Raw genomic sequence first — 21506 nt, forward strand, 5'->3', positions numbered from 1 at the left:
ATTTTTATCATTACTAACTATGGAAAGGGAATGCTGAAACTGTCTTCCTGGGATTTCATCAAAAAGGAAGATTTCCCAAAATAGTTTTCCTTTCCCAATTTCTGTCACAGAAGAAAAGTAACAGGGCAGGAACAGAGGTGGCTCTCCTCGGCACTGTGCGCAGCTTCCATGCAGGCAAACAGGATGGCAGCCTCCTCCATTTCATCATGCCCCAGGCTGATTTGTCTCCAATTCCATTCCCCTCCCTAAATCTACCAACTCTCTCTCTTATGTTATGGAATCAGAGAGGCCTCTAGGACACTCATCCTGTACAAGGACCCCTCCTGTAATCTGTATATTTCTATCACCACTAGAGGGACCTCAGCCCCACACTCAGGTCTTGATTGTCAGTATACTGGTGGGGACTGACAGAGAAAGTAAACACTAGATTTTAAGATATTTTCTCCACTTCTATTGACAGTCTAAAATGAAGACCCAGAAAAATTAAATCTTTGGATGGTTTCAGTATTAAAATAGTGGTTTTAAAAATACGTATATGTTTCCTTGGTGCTCTGGCTAAGGTTGTCCGACATTGATCCTGCATCCCTAGACTATGAAAGAGGAAATCAAGGTTGTGTGATGTGCTCTCATCACTAGGTCAAGCAGTTTGAGAAGACAACCAAGGGGCCTTTTTGAGGCTAAGAGGTCCTGCAAGAAGCAGCACATTTACGGTTTATTTATGTGACCTTCTAATCTAGTCTATATATCAGTTCCCAGAAGCATCACACTGTATAATATTCTGGTCATAAGTATCTGCAACAAGTGTCTATTAACACACAGTGAAGGCCTGTGAGTCACTCCCAGCCTGCTTTTGTACAGGGCTCGTCCACAAATGGGTACATCAGCTCTAGCTAATGAGAGATGTCTAGCACATTCCAGACAGACTGGATGCTCTTGGCTCTGAGCTCAGTAATGTCACTCTGAAACCAGCCTGGACCAACCAAGCACAGTTGTTTGGTACATAAGCTGTCCAGTTGCCTGTATCTTCTCATCAAAACACTTCCAATTTCAGGGAGTGAAAGGTCACTAAAAATTACCTTCTAGACATTCCAAAATAGGCTTAACAACAGAAAAACGGGACCTATAGATAGAGAGTGAACAATTGTACTCATCAAACACTCGTGTGAAGGCTACTTCTCTACACGGGCTCTCAATTACTCACTGCTGGACAACCAGGGTTCCTCCTTATGGCCTTCTGGTGTCTGGAGCTGGATCAGGGTACACCCTACTGACCTCCTCAGATTTAAGGTGTGCTAAGCGCTACTGGTGGCTTTACACATCCATTCTAATAGTCCCAGTAGTAGCACCAAAGTTGCCACTGCTCCCTGTATTGTGAAGAGCAAACTAAGGGTGGGTCACCTGCTCAAGGGAAAAAAAGAAAAAAGAAAAACCAGTGGTTCTTACAGGTTTAAATTTAAAAATCCAATCTATTCTAAGCTTCAAAGGCCCAAGTTCTAAATACTGCAACTGACTGACTTTCTTTTCCAATGACAGTGCTCTGTATGGTGGCTTATGCCATTAGTCCCAGCACTTGGGAGGCAGAGGCAGGCAGATCACTGTAAGTTCCAGGGCAGGCTGGTCTACAGAATGAGTTCCAGAACAAACAGAGCTACATAGAGAGCCTCTGTCTCAGGAAATCTATAACAATATTGATGTAAAGTTTCAAGAGATAACTTTTTCCTCAGATTTCAGGAAAAACCAAAAATGCAACTCACAAACATAAAATTCAAAAAACATCCAACATCATCCAGCATGATAGTTCTTAGTCCCTTCTATGAATTAAAAGTCTGCATCCTATAGGGAAGGGTGCTGATAAGCCTCCCTGTGCTGTCTCCAGCCTGTTGATTCTTTTGGTGCAGCACTTACCATAGTGAGATTGAAATGCCTGCGGTTTGACAACTTGGTTGCAGTCATTACACACCACCAAGTAGAAATCATCATGTGCTGGGCAGAGACCAAAGATCGGCATATCTGCAAGAAAGAAACACCACCACTCAGTTATCATCGGTCAGGACTGAATGGAAGCATCTGGAGCGGCACTACTTTCATAGAACAGAACACATAGGCACCCCAAGTCTTAGCACGACTGAAGAGAAATCAAACCAGGCTAATGGCTTAATAGAGGGCTGAAATACAGAGCATTCTCAGAACAAGGTATAATAGAGCTATGAACACATTAGCACTATAAAATGATTAAAGGTGAATGAACTCTGCTGTGACTGAGGGACAATCTGCAAGAATGTGAAATGTGGGCCAGGCGGTGGTAGCGCACGCCTTTAATCCCAGCACTTGGGAGGCGGAGGCAGGCAGATTTCTGAGTTCAAGGCCAGCCTGGTCTACAGAGTGAGTTCCAGGACAGCCAGGGCTACACAGAGAAACCCTGTCTCAAAATAAAATAAAATAAAATAAAACCAAAAAATACAAAAATTAAAAATAAAAAAAGAATGTGAAATGCTTAATAATTCACAAAGCTATAGTATTCAATGTTTTTATTTGCTTAAATATGCATTCTGTTCCAGTCTGCTGATCCCAAATTCTATGGAGCAGACAGAAAAGGTACAAAGATATCTCCAAAGAGTGAAATTGGTTTCACCACCATGCCATACAAAGTCAATTATTTCTACTTGTTTTTAGGGTCCAACAACCTTTTATGTACTGGTGCCACCATACTTGAGCATAAATAGAGAAGTTCACACATCAGCTGTGGTTTGATCTTCAGAATAGGGAGGATATTGTTTTGCAATAGAACAGTTAAAGCCAAACTATGTGCACATACAATTTAATTTCCTACAAAATATGCTTAAATGTAAGAGGGTCCAACCAAAGATATATTGTTAATAATAACCTGTGAATCAGCTCAGAGATTATAGATCCTGAATCTAAACTTATAAAATATTTCAAAATTAACAACTTTAAACAAGTCAGATACTACACATAAAGAGTATTTTCAATGAATGGATAGATAGCATTTAACTTAGCAAATATTTTAGCAGATCAAACTAAGGGGAGGCAGAAAAAGAAAGGTATCCGTAGAGGTAGATTGGTGGGAGAATGCTTGCCGAGCCTGAGTAAGGCCCTCAGTTCAATCTCCAGGCCCCATAAAATAAGTAATTAATAAAAAGCAAATGGGGGAATAATTGGCCTCTTCTCTTTCCTACAGATTTATTTTCACATTCCCCACATAATGGTACTGGTTTTTAAAAGGAGAAAATACCAAAGGAGACATCAGAAGATGATATCTAAACTATCAAACTGGCAATCTAATATTTACAAATGGCTAACTTTAGCATCTTCTGGAGAGTGCCTATGATAGTACATTGCACATAAATAGCTATAAATCTGAAATGTATGAAGGACGTGGTGACTCTGGGAAGCAGGCACATCCATGAGGACCTAGCTCTCCGTCCTGTTTCCTCACTGTACTCTTTGACAGCTGCTGACATGGGTCCATTATGTCACCACTTCACCAAAGACACCGAGCCGGAGCAGGGATCAACACTGATGCATACAATGGCTTGATTCTAAGACCAGAAAATGGTTTCTAAACATTCCATCTAGATTCTAAAGTCAAGCATTTGGAATATCAGGGCTAAATATCTTTTGGTTAGACAAACTGAACAGACATTTTAAGAAAGTGCAGCATACTGTGGTTTCCTTGACTGTGCTTACCTAAATGAAAAAAGTAGGAACTAAACAAGGTACTATTCTCTTTAAAAGCATATAATATATATGCTTTAGCCATGCCCAGCAGCACAAGCAATCCAAACACTTGGGAGGCTGAAGCAGGAGAATGAGTTTATGGCAAGATGTCTCAAAAATCAAAATCAAACACAGCTAGCTATACATACATTCAGATCCTTCTAGAGGCTAAGAAAATGAATAAACAGAGCAGCCTGTCCAAACTGTATGATGCTCTGAGAACAACACCCAGTAAAGATAATGACAGCAACAATGACAATAACGAAGGAAAGACAGAAAATATATAGATCCTTGAAAGTAACAGTGACTGGTACACACACAGACATTTATGGAGAATGCAATGCCTCCTTATAAACCTGGTTTCCTTCACCATTCTGTACCAGCAACATGAAGAGGGAGGTTATTCTGTAAGAGATCTCTATGTCCGTTAAAATTTCACTGTCCCCATGTGACCCTTTAATATAGTTCCTATGTAGTTACCTCCAACATAAAATTAATTTTTTGTTGCTACTTCATAAGTAATTTTACTACTGCTGCAAATCTTAATGTAAATACTGAATATCTGATATGTGACCCCTGGCAGGGTCATATCTCACAGCTTGAGATTCTATATCTACCACCCCTACTACATGCTACTCTCTAGCACATACATCTCACACAAAACATTCAGGCTCAAGAGAAACTTACTGTTGACCAAGCCCTATATTTTGCTTCCAACAACCTTCCCCACTCTGCGGATACTTCAATGGCTGAAATCTTAAAAAGTATAGGTAGGATCTCAGTCCTAGCATGAATGAAGACCTAGGTTCAACAGTCAGTTTGGCAAAAACAATGGCAACAAAACCAACAGGAACTATCTCCAGATTCTCCCACCTAGGCCACCTGTAGATCCCTGGTCCATTCTAAGACCTCTTGTCAGGGCCCTCCAAAGCCAACGGTGCAGGGCTACCATCACCCTTCCTATGGACTGTGGAAGAATTCTCCTAAGTAGCTACCGGAACACCCCTCTAAAACCTTCCACTGGGTCACTGTGGCCATTTCAAATTCTATGGGAACTTCTCAGATGGCATTTATACATAAAGTCTGAGCCCTTACCCTTATAACAGCCCCCAATGTGTGCTGACACTTCCTCTAGTCCTAACTCGCCCCACCATCCCTAACCCCTCTGCTTAGTTCCCTCTGTTTAAGGCACACTCATGTCCTTTTTTACCTACAGACCTAGAAATCTTTTTCCAAGCCTAGTGTTGCATTTGCTACATATGAAAAGCCTGGAATATCTCACACACTAGGCATCAGCTTAACTGGCATCTCAATCGACTCCTCTTTGGAATTCTCTACTTCATCGCCGGTATCTTCAGCAAGGTGGCTAAGCGAATGGGCTGCTATCACTCTGAATCTTGGTTTTCTAAAAACAGATGTGACTGTAGGCAATTTCTGTGACTTCCTTTAAGTTCTTCACTTGTCATAAACTGACAACCACTGTGTCTCTCACACTGAATATCCATAAGATGGATACATAAATAGAGTAAATACAGGCAAGATTAGAAGGAAACCTGGCCCTTGAAGTGCTCACTCTGTGTTTTCCCAGTGTGTGGTATAGAAGTCCCGTACCACTGCTGTAGTGGACAGGAAGTAAGGCACGAGCTAGTACATGACAGAACCAAGATTTGAAATAAGGCCTGCTACACTCACGCTTCCAGTTCTCTTCCACAACCAACCCGTCTCCCCTAAGCTTTTCGTACTGCCAGGGACACCCAGACAGTTCTGAGAGCCAGAGTTTCTCCCCTCCCCTGCCTCCAGATCTAACAATCTATAAAGCAACTGCACCATACCCTTACTGGAAAACACACTCAGGTGTCTCAGTGCGTCTAGCTCAGCATTCAGGCTAGAGTCAGCCCATTTGGTGAGATGGATTCGGAACTCCACCAATTTTCCTGATTTTCCCACAATCCTACCTTTGGATCAGAATGGCTCCCCCTTCTCTTTCGTTCAAAGCTTTCTGTCAGAATTCGATTTGTGCCATTTACATCTCCCACACATCCTTCACACAGTCATTAAGATGGAAAATGAAAACATTGTAAATAAGCTCTTCTACAACCCTGTCTGACAAAGGACTTGCTTTGCCTGCCCAGACTCAAGAACGACCTCTCAGTATGTTCTGTGAATTGGCTGCCATTTGTAATCTTTCTGTCCTTGGTTTGAGACTCTTGTTATCTGGCTTGTTAGGCCTTAGCTCCTGGATCTCGCTGTCATGGTACCCTGACACTAGCTGTCCCCTTTCCTTTGCTTTGCTTCACTCCCAGAAGACTTGGCTAGAGCAATGTTCCTGTTATAAGGTCCCTGAGCACTCACTAGCCTGGCCCTACAGTTCCAATACCACTTCAACATGTAACTGTTCACCTAACTGTAAGTCTTAATCTTCTCCCAGAATACATAATTTGGCTGTTTTTCTTCTGTCCTAGTGACTTGTTTAGCAACAGCTCTAACTACTTTAACAATCAGAATGCTAGCCATTCTCAGTGATGCCATCTCACGCTGGAAGGTTACATTAAAAAAAAAAAAAATGTTATTTAGTACCTGCTATTTTGGTATAAGATTCAGTAAGAAAAATGTTCAAGTTTGGTAAACCATTTTTGAACACACAATTCTATACCTAAATGCAGTTTCTTATTTTCAAATCTGTACACTGGGAAATCCTCTTTGGTGGTGAATCCAGTACAGTAAGACCTAGTGCAGATTTGCAGTCAAGAGCACTTGGGTTAACATTTCTACTGTTTCTCTACTGACTAAATAACTGCACAGTTAAAGCATTTAACCTCTGCAAACCTTTATATCACAGCTAGGCTAAGGCAGGAGGATCACAAGTTTGAAATCAACCTGAGCAACACAGTGAGAACCCCCATATTAGAAATCTCACTATGGGGCTGGTGAGATGGCTCAGTGGTTAAGAGCACCCGACTGCTCTTCTGAAGGTCCAGAGTTCAAATCCCAGCAACCACATGGTGGCTCACAACCATCCGCAATGAGATCTGGCGCCCTCTTCTGGAGTGTCTGAAGACAGCTACAGTGTACTTACATATAATAAATAAATAAATCTTAAAAAAAAAAATAAAAAAATAAACCTTTAATTTGGCCTTATATGTATAATTATGATGGTCTGTAACTTTCTCACTTAAAATATAACAGAAGATAGCAGAAAGTGAAAAAACATTAAAAAAAAAAAAAAAAAAAAAAAAAGAAATCTCACTATGCATTAATCCCCATGAACCTCAGTTTCCTGATATATAAAACAAACTTCAGAGAATGTTGACTTCATATGACTGTGAGGATTAAACATCTGTGGAGATCACTGGGTATCAAGCTAGTTTCAGCTAGTATCTGGTTTCATCAGAAATCTCACGCAGCAGAAATGTCCGTTTTAAAGACCCCAGCTCTCCTGGGACACTTATACACTGAAGAGCAATGGCAATGTTGCAATGTGAGCTGACTCCCAGTGCTCTACAGCTCTCATTCCTGACCACACACTTATGTCTTAGAGGCCATGCAGGAAACACCAGGAGAGGCATACCGAGGCTCCAGCTGGAAGGGCCAGTGACTACACTAAAATTCAGAGAATCCAAGATCTTCAGCAGGAAAGCCAAAGTCTGAAGAAGGGAACCCAAGCATGAGTGTGCACCAACTGAAGGTGGCAGTTAGTCACCTAATTGCTGCTGCAGAAATCCGAGAAAGACAGCAAGAGGGTGAGAAAACCCTGTAAGAGGTCAGGAGACCTCTTACAGGGCAGATGAATGATGCCTCAGCATCTTCCACATTTTATGAAGCTACTGAAGATGCAGAGATGGGCAATGAGGCCTGGAAAGACTTGTGGTTATAACAGCAGAGCACTGAGGGCTACGATGAAACCTCCAGAGCCAAGTCAGACATGTTCAAATCCCAGCCTGTGACTTCCTAGCCTGGATTCATACGAGAACATGAGACTAAATCACATGGGACATTGCCTGCTTCACAGCACGTGCTGTACAAGACTGCATCTTCCTTATTACTCTCCTTGGTCTTTGCGCTAAAAGTGGCTGTGCTAACCTAAGCCCCTTCTCCTGCCCCACCAATCCCCTCCAAAAAATGAGAATAAGACCTAAGATCATAAATAGCCCTTGGCCCAATTAAACTTCCTACTGGGTTGCAAATAGTATGAAAACCAGGGTTTGGGAAGCCTTACAATGCTTGCAGCCATGTGTCTGTCTGCACCCTCTAACCCTCCCCCCCCCCCAATCCCAACCCCTACTTCAGCATTCTGGTGTTCTGAAGCTCCCAGACTCACCTCAGGCTCTTCACTAATTTGGTTCCCTCCAAATGGAATGCTTTGCCTAGGTAGCTTTGGGCCTCAGTTTGTACTTCTCTAGATAATCCTTTCCTCACCTCCTATTTAGGTAAGCTCCTATCTTTTCAGACAAGCCTCTCCCATCACTCACTGGGCGATCTCATTTTGGACATAAATACCAGGAAGGCCGAGTTCAACACCTGACACACAGACCTAGTGAAGTCAGCCAGTCTCAGTGCAAATCCCACATAGAATGAGTGAGGAAACAGAGACGGAACGGGGGAATCTTGAGAATGGACAATGCACACAGGGGTCTCCCAGCTGTCTTGCCTACAGCATGTCCAAGTGTGCAATACTGACCACGACTTTTTACTGTCTGCTACTGCTAACCCCAGTTTGTCTGCAGCTACCACCCTGCATTTTAAGTGTACAGTAAATATATAATACTTAAGTATAAGTCTTTATGGATACGTGTACTGTGTCAGCTGTCATGGCAAGAATTTTACATGTATCACTCATTCATTAAGGCCCTGTCTAGGTGCTGGGTATTGATTTATTTGCAAAGGAACCTGACAACCAAAAGTATGAACTCCGATATAAAAGTAATCAATTTGTAATTATGGAGTGCACCAAGTGCAATGTCAAATATTAACTCAACTGACTTCTTGGGAATGACACCCCCCACAGCAGGAAAACATAAGCAAGGCACTGGGGGCTTGGCTGACTGTGGCCACAGAACCAGTAAGCTGAGCGCACAGGGTTGAAAGGAGATGCTGTTCTACTGCTGCTGGCTGATGTCGTCTTCACGTTCCCAAACAATTCCTGCTTTTCTCCCCAGCTTCATCAAGTCAGCCAAGGAGTTCCCAAGCAACAGAAAAGTTCTCTAGCTTCTTCTGGAATATACACTCCCAATGTTCAAAGTTTCCTGGGACTCTCAGATTTATAGCCCCATTCATATTGGAAATATGTCCAAATAACCTAAGGGCTGTGGGAAGCTGGTCTCTCCAAAGAGCTTAAGTTTTCACCATACTCATAACTAGCTCTTTTCTTCTCTACCTTAGTCAGCTGATGCATCAAACAAAGTAATTCACATAAAATGCTCGCCTATCTGTCTAAATAGTAAGTAGTGAGGAGGTCAGGAATCAATAAGATGGCACCTCCTGTCATCCTTTCATCACCTGCCAAGATTCTCGCATGTGAGATAGAGAACACAAAAGCCTCTCATAAAGCTAAGGAGAGAAGTCATCAAGGTAGAGGTGGACATTCATCTAGCACTGCTGGCCTTCTGTACACTACATACTTTCAGATACTACACTACTTGTGTTGTATTTCCTGGATACAACAGAATTAAACTAGAAATCAGTAACAGAAAGTCAACAGGAATGTCTACGAACTTTTAAAACCTACAAGCCATAACCCACTAGTCAAACAGAAAGTCAAATAAGAGAAATTGAAACAAACCAAAAAACCTGAAACAAATGTAGATAAAATATAGAATTTAATTCATGGACAAAGCTCTCAGGCTTTAATGTAGGAAAACAAGGAAGTTTTGAATAAGTAACCTAAACTTATGTTTTTGATTTGTTTCATTTCCTTCTTCAGTATTCATCTTTTGAGGGTCAATAGCCCAGGCTGTCCTCAACTCCTAACCCTCCAGCTACTTGCTCCTAAGATTTCAGGCCTTGCTCCTAAGATTTCAGGCCTGTAACCTACCATGCCTGGCTTAATCTTACAATGCAACAACAAATTATATCCCAGGTAAGCAGAAATAATTTACATGTAGTTATAAATAAAATCAAAAGAGGGTCAATAAAATAAAAACCTAGCTGTTGTTTTAAAAAAAATCAGTAACACTGAGAAAAATTCATGCAAGACTTGGCTTAGCCCAGAAATTCAAGACAAGCTAGTAAGCAGAGAAGTACTAATGTAATCAATGGTATTAACAGACTAGAAAACTTCAAAATTGTATGAACTGATAGAAACCTTTCACTGAAATTCAATAGTTGTCCATGAAAAATAGAAAAAAAAAAAAAAAAAGGTAATAACTAAGAGCAGACAGCATGTCCTGATTGATGCCAACTATTCACAAAAGCATCAGCTAAGAGCCTCCATAGCAGAGAACAGGCGCAGTCCTTCTAAGGAATATCCACCCAGAGCGGTTACTAAAGCAGTGCTCGAAATCTCATGCCTTGGAAATAAAAGGAATGTACACTAATGGAACGGGAGAAACATGTTAATAAATACGTTATTTTACTATCCAGTGGGGCACCACAACCATGTTAATATGTTGCATTATAGTACAGCAGAGGCAGCACTACAGCTGTAGTACAGCAGCCGTGAGGGTTAACAAACATGGTAAACTAGAAATAACTACTTTAAGGGTTATTAGCTCATAATTGCAAAATCCCTCAAAAATAATACCAGCAATAAGCCCAAAAGTACAGCAGCACAGACAATGCAATACAATGCAGTACAATTCCAAGCACCGGGGTCCATATTCCTCTAATCATAAGGAAAATGTTTTTTCTGTCTTAACAGTCAACAGTAAGAACTAAGGTAGAGTTAGTCCTATGTTTATTTTGAGAATAAAGCCTTGTGACTCAAGTTTATTTCATGGACAACAGGTATTTATCATCTGGAACCTACAGTCTCCGGTTCTAAACTGAACTTTAAAAATATTCTCTGATGATTTATATACATACCTGAAAAACACAGAGCACCAGGTTATAGATCAAACATTTGCCTAGTAGGCCACAAGACCCAGGGTTTAAATTCAGCACAGGCCAAAAACAAACAAACAAAAGCTAAAATAGCATCAAACAATTTAGACTAAAACCTGAGCATTACAGATACTGAAATTTCTTCCCATCCATGTATATGTCACAATGTATCCATCCACCATGTGTACATCATAGCAAAGCATCACTGCTTCCTTAAGGCCTTAGGAGTTAGTATCAACAGTCCTGCTTATGTAATCCCTTCATTAGGTTTGCTAGTGTATTGCTGGAGATTTTTGTGCTGGTATTCTAAAAGGACACTGGTCTATAGCTTTCAGCTCTTCTCTGTCTTCCTGGGCTTCAGAAGTCAACTCAAAGTGTCATCTCCTCTTGCACTTTTCACAACACGGTGTTGAACACTTGTTCTATACAGACTTTCCAACTTGTCAGTCACTGCAGGAAGTGTGGTAGTCTTTCTATGCAGTTTCTTCTCAGAGAGAATCCTTTCATCTCTATAAAGTGAGCAGTAATAGTAATAGCACTTACATTTCTAACTGTATACACAGCACACGCAGACCTAGCCAAAACCTGGACCCTTTATTGATCTTGACAAATCACTTCAGCTTTACTCATCTTCCACTGTTTTTCTAGTCTCACTCACCTACTTCCACTCTAATCTACACACTGTTCTTTTTCTGGATTTAGGTGGTGAAATGCTGTTGCTGACCTGAGCTTCCTTGTTTAATGAAGTTGCATACACTTCTACGAAAATTCCTCTTGAGCAAGCACTATTTTAGTTGTATTTTGATGTTATTCTTTCTTTTTTTTTTTTTTTTTTTTTTTTCCTAGAGCTGAGGACCGAACCCAGGGCCTTGCACTTGCTAGGCAAGTGTTCTACCACTGAGCTAAATCCCCAACCCCTGTATTTTGATTTTATTATGTTGTATTTAAATTTCATTACTCTCAAAATATTTTCTAATTTCTCATAATTGTTTGTCTGACCCATCATTTACTTAGAAGTATATTTATTAGCTTCCAAACACTTTAAAATTTTGCTATTTCTTCCCTTTATTAATGTCTCAAATTAAAAAGTAGGCAAAAGAGCTGGCATTTCTCAAAACTAGATATGGGAACAGCCCACAAGATATGAACAGTCAATATTACCTATTCATCAGAAATGCAAATCAAAGCCGCAGAAGATACCATCCCACTCTAGATACACTGGCCATAATAAAACCCCTAACAATGACAAGAATAAAAATGCTGACAAGAATACAGAGGAAGGTCAACAACTATACACTGGATGGGGATCTAAATTAGTACAGCCATTACAAAAATTATAAAAATCTAAAAACAGAACCACTCCATCAGGCAGAGAGGTGGCCCACCACTCAACTTTCTTAATTCTGTGACCCACTAGCATAGTTCTTCATGTCGTGGAGACCCTCCCCACCATAAAATTATTTTTTTTTAAGATTTATTTATTTATTTAATGTGAGTACACCATAGGTGTCTTCAGAGACACCAGAAGAGGGCATCAGATCCTATTACAGATGATTGTGAGCCACCATGTGGTTGCTGGGAATTGAACTCAGGACCTTTGGAAGAGCAGTCAGTGCTCTTAACCACTGAGCCATCTCTCCAGCCCCATTATTTTTGTTGCTACTTCCTAAGTGTAATTTTCTTACTGTTATGAATTGTAATGTAATATCTGTGCTTTCCAAATGAAGTAGACAACCCATGAAAAGTTTGTTTAATGTCTACCCTCTAACAGGTCTTGGCACTTAGGTGACAGCCCCTGCACTGCATGATCTAGGTACTCCACTGCTGGTGTACACTCAAAGGACAGAACAGCAATGCCAAGGAGCCTTGCTGATTACAGTACTATTCACAATGGCTATGGAGGACTAGACAAAGAAAATGTGGTGCAAAGGCTGGGCACTGATGGTACATGCTTTTAAACCCAACACTCCAAAAGCAGAGACAGCAAGATCTCTGTGAGATCAAAGCCTAGTCTACAGAGCTACCATAGAAGATATCAGTTATCTTTAAAAAAGAACAAAATTCAGCCGGGCAGTGGTGGCGCACGCCTTTAATCCCACCACATGGGAGGCAGAGGCAGGAAGATTTCTGAGTTTGAGGCCAGCCTGGTCTACAGAGTGAGTTCCAGGACAGCCAGGGATACACAGAGAAACCCTGTCTCGAAAAACAAAAAAAAAAAAAAAAAAAAAAAAAGAGAGAGAAAGAAAGAAAGAACAAAATTCTGTCTTTTGTGAGAACTGAAGGATATTGTGTTAAATTAATAAAACAGCCACATAAAAGCCAATACCAAATCTCTCCCTCATGGGTGGAATTAGAAAAATTAGTGATCATTTAACATTAGAGCACAGGGAAAATGAGGGAAAGGCTATAAAATGGTTTAAAAAAGAATCCCTGGAAGACTTCATTCAGAAAAAGAAGCAATTTGATACCCTAAAAGAAACAAACCTAAACAAAACAACAGACCCCAACCCACTGTGCTGTCATCTCTGTGCTGCCTCACAGTTCTGTTCCTGAGAACAGCATGATGACACCCTGCAGAAGGCTCTCCCAGGCCCTGTGGGGCAGATAGGTGGTCCATCATTTTGTGTGTGTGTTGGGGGGTGGAGGGTACTTGTGTGTGCCTTGATTGCATGTGTGGAGTTCAGAGGACAATGTGCAGAGCCCACTTCTCTCATCTGTCCATCGATCATGTGGGTTCCCAGAACTGATGATCACCAAGCTTGTGTGGTAACTACCTTTACCTGCTGAGCCATCTCACTAGTCCCTTTTATTTTGAAAAGTTTCAGTATGCAGCCCTAGCTGGCCTAAAATGAAAATCCTGCTTCCCCTCATGATTGTTCTAAGTCATGCCTGGCTTAGAACACAGCTTTGCACAAGCATAATTCTGACCAAGAAGGCTAACCGAAGAAATTCTCTTAAAAAGCTTTGAACCAATCAGTCTCTTAGTTTTAACTGAGGGGCAAGTATAACGTCTCCTTGACCTTCATCTTCATCTTGCATAGAGCCTCAAGGTCAGACATAAATAAAACAAGGTGTCTTCACAGGTCTTTCCTAGGCATGTTTACAGCTATACAAGCACAGAAGGTGTTCAAGATTCTTTAAAAAAAAAAAAATGTATGGGTGCTCTTTATAAAGCCCAGGTGACACTCAATGTCTTAATGTTTGTTTCCTATTAATTTTTTTCAGTCATCTTGTTAGTCTCAACTGGTATTACTAGCTCAGGCCAACTATTATGGAAAATAATAGTTGTTTGGGTTTTTTTGTTTGTTTGTTTTGCATTGTTGTTATTTTCTCTAAACATATGCTGTCAGTACAGAGCCCAGAATAAATTCTGAGCTAGGCCAAAAAGAAACAAAGTCAGAGGAATAAAATACTTAGGGAGTGACCAGATAGTCCTAATTGACAGCTCTGGGAAATAGCCCCAAGGTTCCCCAGTATTCCTCTGGTATGTGTTACTTTGGTTTCTGTTTACTACCACATCTGCAAAGCTGTTGCTTTTCAGTGTTATGTGGAGGAGGGCCACAGCTGAATACAAATAGCACAGTTTTCTGTGTTCAGCCAGGTTTTTCAGTATACAGATTCAGCCATTTTTTTCCTCAAATATTTATCAGATCTTACAAGTCTTTGGCTAATTTTTAGACTTCTGAAATGTTGATTATCACTAATATTGTGAGTATTACTATTGCTTTTACAGAGAGACATATTTGCAGCGGTCCTTCCTCTATCAGTCACAACACTCAATAGATATATTTTAAGAGTGGAAAATTTCATCACAGTACCTGTTATATTCAATACTGCTGAGACACAGTATACAAGGAATGTGTTCACAGTGCAACTCAGCAATAGGAAAGCTACTCATCATAGGACGGCTCGTCAGGAGTGTCTGGAGCAGCACCTAGGATGCCACAGGTAGCTTAGAAGTGAGGCTGGCATTGAGAAGCTACAGAAGGGATTCAGGGATATTAAGGAGAAACTGTTGCCATGACTTGATCATGACCTGGATACAAGAGTGGTGAAGCATCGCTGTATGCCTTGTTTCCCTTCCTGTAGAACAGGATGGGTGAGTGGGACCAGTTTGGGGGGGGGGGGGGGGGTAAGAAAAGCCTGGAAGAATGCCATGAATGAGACTAAGGAGCATATACTTAGCATGTAAGTTCTAGGGACCACGACATACTCCAGAAGAAACCAATGAAGCCATCATATTGAAGATTCTTCTCTAACTTTCAGCAAATGCTTTATAAGTCATGTCCTAAAACTGTCTTCCATATGCAAACAAGTAAAAGGTGTGTGTGTTAAATGTCAATAATTCAAAGTGAACCAGGAATTATGATCTGTGAGTACTGAGGACTGTGCACAGACAGCCGAGCCCCCATCACACTCAAGTGACCTACTTTTCCCCAGGGCAGCTTTATTGGAAGAGAAGTCATAATAAAAAGAAAACTAAATCCTTGAATCTGAAAGGCTGTTATACTCACACATACGTCAATTTAGTGTTCCTCTGATGCTTCTGGAAGCAAATCAACCATTCTTTACATTCCTCCACTCACCCCATAAACACTCTGCCTCAGAGCTGACAGCACTTGGTCAGACTTGGGGGGACTCCTGGAAATAAGTAGGTCACACTAGGTTCCTAAAACATGACTTTAGTTTTAATGCTGACTCCTCTCAATATTGCCATCTAGTTTTAGTTAAGTATGTTCTGTAGTCTGTATGGTCTAAAACAGAAGCAAGAGACTTGTGTTGCAACACTGCGAAGTCTCATTTCTTCTCATTATTTGTTTACACAAATTATGTGCTGTTTGTGATCACTAGGAAAGTCTTCAACTGCAAATTTTTTGTGTTTAATTTACTTGCTCATTTGTTTCAAACACTAGCAGAATTAATGGAATACACCACTTTTAGATAGTCTGATGAAGCCTGCAATGTTGGAGCATGCTTTGATCCCAGTACTCAGGAGGTAGAGGCAGGCAGATCCAAGTTCCAGGTCAGCCTGGTCTACAAGATTGAGTTCTAGGACAGCCAGGCATACATAGAGAAACCCTGTCTCAAACAAAAAGGAAAGGAGGGGGGAGGGAGGAGGGGGAGGGGAAGGGAGAGGGAAGGGGGGGAAAGAGGAGGGGAGGGGAGGAGAGAGGAGGGGAGGGGAGGGGAGGGGAGGGAATTAGGGGAGGGGAAGAGAGAGGGGAGGGGAGAGGGGAGGGGAAATGAGAGGGGGGAAAGGAGAAGGCAGCAGTGAAGTCCGATGGATACAGTTTTGTTTATTTCTCACACTGCAGCCTCAACATACTGGTCAACATACCTGAGCACATTACTCAACTGCCACAACCAATTGCAAATACAAGCACGTGCTAATAACATCTTCAACTGCCACAGTAAAGACTGGTGCTCAACTCAAAGGCCTATTTCTCCCCAAATCTGTTTTGTTTTGAATGTTTCAGAAAAAAAAAAAAAAGGTCAGATAAATGTTTAAAATACAATATAACAAGAGCAGCCTATGTCAAACCCTTATTAGCACTTACTGGGCTAGTGAGAAGATGTGTACATTCCTTATGCTACACAATCCTCTTGACAACCTCGTGCTACAGGCAAGAAGAAAATAGGTACTGAAAAGTTAAGAAACTTGCTTAAGGTCACACAGCAGCAATGGGTAAGGGCTGGTATTAAAGGCTAAACCTGACTGAACCAGATCACAGTGAGTTCAAGTATTCCGTCTCTCCAGAAAAAAAAAAGCTGATTGTATTATAAAAGTGGGTAAGACAGTTGTCTGTGAAAAACTGTTTTGTTATTTTATACATAATACTACTTAAAGTTTAATGTGAACAAATTAACCACAATCACTTTAAATTTCAGTATATAAAATATATTTAATTGGGTTAAGGGAACAGCTTAGGAGTAAAGTGTATCATGAACAAGACCAAGTATTTAATTCTTAGTACCAAAGTATCTAATGATTTTTGTAGAGTGAGGGAGTGGGATACAAATATCTTCAAGTAAAGTAAAAAGTAGGCAAATATTTGAAACATGACAGGAAGAAGGGAGGGGAGGAGAAGGCGGAGGAGGAGAGGGGAGGAGGGGAGGGGAGGGGAGAGGGGAGGAGAGGGAAGGAGGAGAGGGGAGGAGGGGAGGGGAGGGGAGAGGGAAGGGGAGGGGAGGGGAGGAGGGGAATGAAAGAATGAGGGAAGGAGGAAGGAAAGAGGAAAGAAACTTTAGTATATGCTAATTAATAAAAACAACAAATTATTAATTTCCCACTGAGCTTTTGACCTGTTCCCTTAATTGACACATTTCTGCCTGCCTTTGTTTCAGGAAAGAAAATGAAATAACAAAAAGCAGCATACACTGCCTTCCTAATTTGAGCCCAAGATTATCAGTAGTGCCACGCCCTATCTCTGCAAACAGTCAGTAAATTAGCACACAAATAATGACAGGGCAGGACACCACCACACATTCCTTTTGGACTTCTTGACATGGGGTTCTGGCCTTTCTTTAAGTGGGTTTGTGCTGATTAGTAGAATACAGATTATTGTCATTACAATATCCTGATGACTATGAACTGAAAAGTAAACCAGAAAACTGAGCAACAGCTCAAAATCTGGACTGAAGAGAAGCAGGCTTACATAAAGAATCTCAAACTCTGTCCTTCAGAGACTTCCATCATGGTATAATCAAAGAACAAATATTGACCTAGAGCCTCTACTGGCAATCTCTATGTGCTACATAAAACTGTATGTGAGATAGTCAAACAACAGATTACCTGAAACCTGTATTTTCCATCTGAATTCACAAAATCACTCACACACACACACACACACACACACACACACACACACACAAGTAAATATACACATACATACACAGTGAACTTCAAAGTAAGTCACTGTAAGCCACCTAACATTCAAATAAGATCATGGCACTCTCTGTGTGACTAATGATTTTACCTCTCTCTATTTTAGTTTTTGGTATTTTGTTTGTTTTGTTTTTGTTTGTTTTTGTCAAGACAGGGTCTCACTGTGTAGTTTTGTCTGTCCTGGAACTCACTCTGTAGATCAAACTGGCCTCTAACAGAGATCCACCTGCTTCTGCCTTTTCATGCTGGATTAAAGGTGTGCGCTTGGCCCGAGTATCTTTAATTTCACTGTGTAATCCACAATTTGCAATAGTTTGATTGTCAAGTCCTTAAAGTTAAAGTAACCCTTGGAAACTTCACAAACCAGGGTTGAAGTTAAAAATGACTATTTCTAACAGGCGAAGTACAATAAGGATGTGAACATACAAAATAAAGCATATATAATGGCTGTGTTTTAGCAGCTTATTGTACGAATTAAAAAAAAATCCAAACTTCATGTAATTAATATTAGAATCCTGGGACAATAAAATGTCTATACTTCAAATGAAAAGTGCAGAACTAAGACAGACGTAAAGGAGCAGCAACCAACACTCCACAGCGCTGTGAACTCACTCTACTCAACAGGAAGCAACAGTGGAGAAAAAACCAATCCTGCTCTCATGAAACTTACAATCTGGTTGATTCACACTTCTTATTACAAATATTTTAAAATAATATGTACAGAATAACTACCAAGATTAGCCACTGCAAAACCTGTATAGTACAGCCCTGATATATAAACTCTGGGAATTCACACCAACCACATCAAGACGTAGGTTTGTGATGTATTTGCATCTTCAGAGCAAGCAAGAGGCACTTAAGGGGTTAAATGGCCATAAAGGTCACAACAGCAAGTACTAGAGTGGGTGACAACACTGGTACCAATACTAACAAATGACAGAGTGCACGCTAACTATCCTCAGCCATGTGAAGACACAGACATCACAGAATACAGAGCAACACAGGCTCTTCAGGCCTAAGGCTGTATGTGACAAACTGTGCTGACTCCCAGGAGAAAGGAAAGGCAGAACAAACTCTGCCCATAAAGAACTTCAATCCAGTTACAAAAACACAAAAATAGCCAAAGAAATAACACATTCTTTGTAAACGTGCCCTCCAAGTTGATCCTATAGAGAAAGTATGCATTTTGGGATGAATATGTTGGGGGTGGGGTGGGGATGGGGCTACTCAGTTCAGAGCCACTGCATATGACCACTGAAACTCAGACCACAAAGATGGACTTTTACTCAAAGCCACCCAAAAGAACTCAGTGCTGTAAGAGAGCTAAGGCCCAGAGCTCAGCAGTGTGGTTACTAATTAGGGCCCTAGTTAAGCAACAGAACGGGCACTACTCATGCATCCTAGCCCTGGCCACTACATACTCAACACTTCTGCATACTCAGAACGTTATGTACATTAAAGCTGGGATTCTCAAGCTGAGGCAACTTTTACCCCTACTTCTAGGGAGCACAGCCAATTTAAGTTGTCACAACTACAATCTGTTGGAGATTGGCTCTAACACTTTGATTCGATCAGAAATCTGCATACCCAAATGCTAAAGGTCCTTGTCCACAGCTGATTTTTGATAGATTGGTAAAGACGCCAACGGCCAATGGCTGGGCATGGGCAAGTCACTTGCAGAGTTGTGTGGTAGAGGACACAGAGAACCAGAGAAGGATGGGACATACACAGGAGATAAAGCCAACCAGCCATGTGAAACTTGTGCCTAGGGTAGCAGGGGAAGGTCTAGGAGTGCCCAGCCTTTGAGTTAGCCTTGGCATTTTAAAAATAAGCTAATGTGTGTGTGTGTTTCATTGGAGGATCCAAAGTTAGCTCCTGAGCAGGTGCGTGCTTGCAATCCAATGGGAGCACAAAGCCGCTACAAGAACCTAGTGGTGCAGGATAGAGAGGATGTTAAGCCCTCACAATACACAGAACGGTCCCCCAATGTCCCAGTGTACTGTTCCAAACCCAACAGTGCTAAGGTCAAGAAATCCCATTTTCAAAGGGGTCTTATGAAGGAGAAACTATTGGAAACATGTCCATTGTTGAAGAAACTGAAAAAAATGTGTTAAATGCCTTCCCCGAGGTCAAAGGGAAAGAACAGGGTTTATGGTCCAGAAATCTGACCCAACAAACTCAAGTTTCCTGAAGAACTCTTGGTGCTCACAGAAACACAGCAAAGTAAAAGTCTGAGTCGCCACAGCATGTTCATGTCCCTCTCTGTCCCCAGTACTTACGCAGGATTTCTCTTTCTGCCTATGTACTGGTTGGTTTTGTGTGTCAACTTGACACAAGCTGAAGTTATCACAGAGAAAGGAGCCTCCCTTGAAGAAATGCCTCCATGAGATCTAACTGTAAGGCATTTTCTCAATTAGTGATCAAGGGGGGAGGGCCCCTTGTGGGTGGTACCATCCCTAGGCTGGGTTCTATAAGAAAGCAAGCTGAGCAAGCCAGGGGAAGCAAGCCAGTAAGGAACACCACTTCCATGGCCTCTGCACCAGTTCCTGCTTCCTGACCTGCTTGAGTTCCAGTCCTGACTTCCTTTGGTGATGAACAGAAACTCGGAAGTATAAGCTGAATAAACCCTTCCCTCCCCAACCTACTTCTTGGTCATGATATTTTGCGCAGTAATAGAAATCCTGACTAAGACAGCGTATTACAAAGGACATCTTTCCCCTATCCAATTCTGATCTCTGGAAAGAGGTATAAATAGGCTAACCAATTTGGCATTTGAGGCTCAGAGTGGGTTCCATAAAATAAGCAAAGCAACCCCAACTTCAGGATTCAGATGTAATGGATTGTGTCCCTCAACAAACTCTCACTCCTAAGTGGCAAAGGTGCTAAAGGGGCAAGATGCAATCACAGCCTTCTAACAGCAGGAATGAAGAGGCTGTGGGAGGTGAGAGAGGCTGCTAGTTGGCAAGAAGTATAACAGGACAGACACATAGGGTGTTTTTAGACTTCTCCCTTCCCCAGTTCCTGAAGGAATTAGTCTTCAGACTCTCAAAGCAAACACAGTGTGGGCAATTCCCTGCAGGAGTTAGGGCAGTCCATAGTTATAAAACAAGGATGAACATCAGTGGCCATGCAAAAGCAAACAAACTATGAATAAACACCCAACTTCTAACCTGGAAAAAAAAAGCCCTCAAGGTCTCACATTAAATAAATACCATATAAACTAACACAAGAAAATAACTAGCCACTCCTGTCAACAGGTGTCCACCCACAGGACAGCACTACCTTTACTGTGCATGCATCAGAAACACTGCAAACTTTCCCTGCAATCTGCAGGGGCTCATTCAACTCTTAGCAGAGAACAGCTTTTCATCTAGAAGGGAAACAAGGGTACTACCACAGTTACCAAATCTTGTTAGGATTTGCAGGTTCAGTCCAGGTCTTAGCTAGGACTTCACTGCTGTGAAGAGACGACACAAGCACTGCAACTCTTATTTTAAAAAAACAAAAACAACAACAACAAATGAATTGGGGCTGGAGGGGTTCTGTCAAACAAAACACACCATCCAGCAGCCATGACTTTAGCTCCACCCTAAGAGGAATGACAACCAGCAAATCACCTAAGCAGAACAACAGACTGTTGAGGGATGTCTTAGAAGACTGTTTTCGCTGCCACTGCCTGAAATCCTACAGTCAGTTCCTTATCTACCATTAACTTACAATCAGGCTAAGTTCAGAAACCTCATTTGTCTATTTGGAATGATATATACCTATATGCTGTCACTATGACAAAAAAAGGGGAGGGGGGTCTCAGGTTCGTCCACTTTCCCCTCACTCATCCCTCAAT

At 41.4% G+C, this 21506-nt stretch overlaps 1 protein-coding gene across 4 annotated transcripts in view; it reads right to left on the reverse strand.

Annotated features, from left to right (window-relative positions):
* Nucleotides 1-21506, reverse strand: part of Atxn7 (ataxin 7) — a 147965-nt gene that overhangs the window by 59882 nt on the left and 66577 nt on the right. For all 4 annotated transcript variants that reach the window (XM_029469050.2, XM_029469048.2, XM_029469049.2 and 1 more), the window contains one exon: nt 1906-2010. In XM_029469050.2, coding sequence (XP_029324910.1) covers nt 1906-2010 — 105 coding nt within the window. The remainder of the gene's footprint in view (nt 1-1905; nt 2011-21506) is intronic.

This window comes from Mus caroli, unplaced genomic scaffold (genome assembly GCF_978045245.1).
Source record: "Mus caroli unplaced genomic scaffold, Mus_caroli_1 scaffold_12, whole genome shotgun sequence".
NCBI classification, from domain to species: domain Eukaryota; kingdom Metazoa; phylum Chordata; class Mammalia; order Rodentia; family Muridae; genus Mus; species Mus caroli.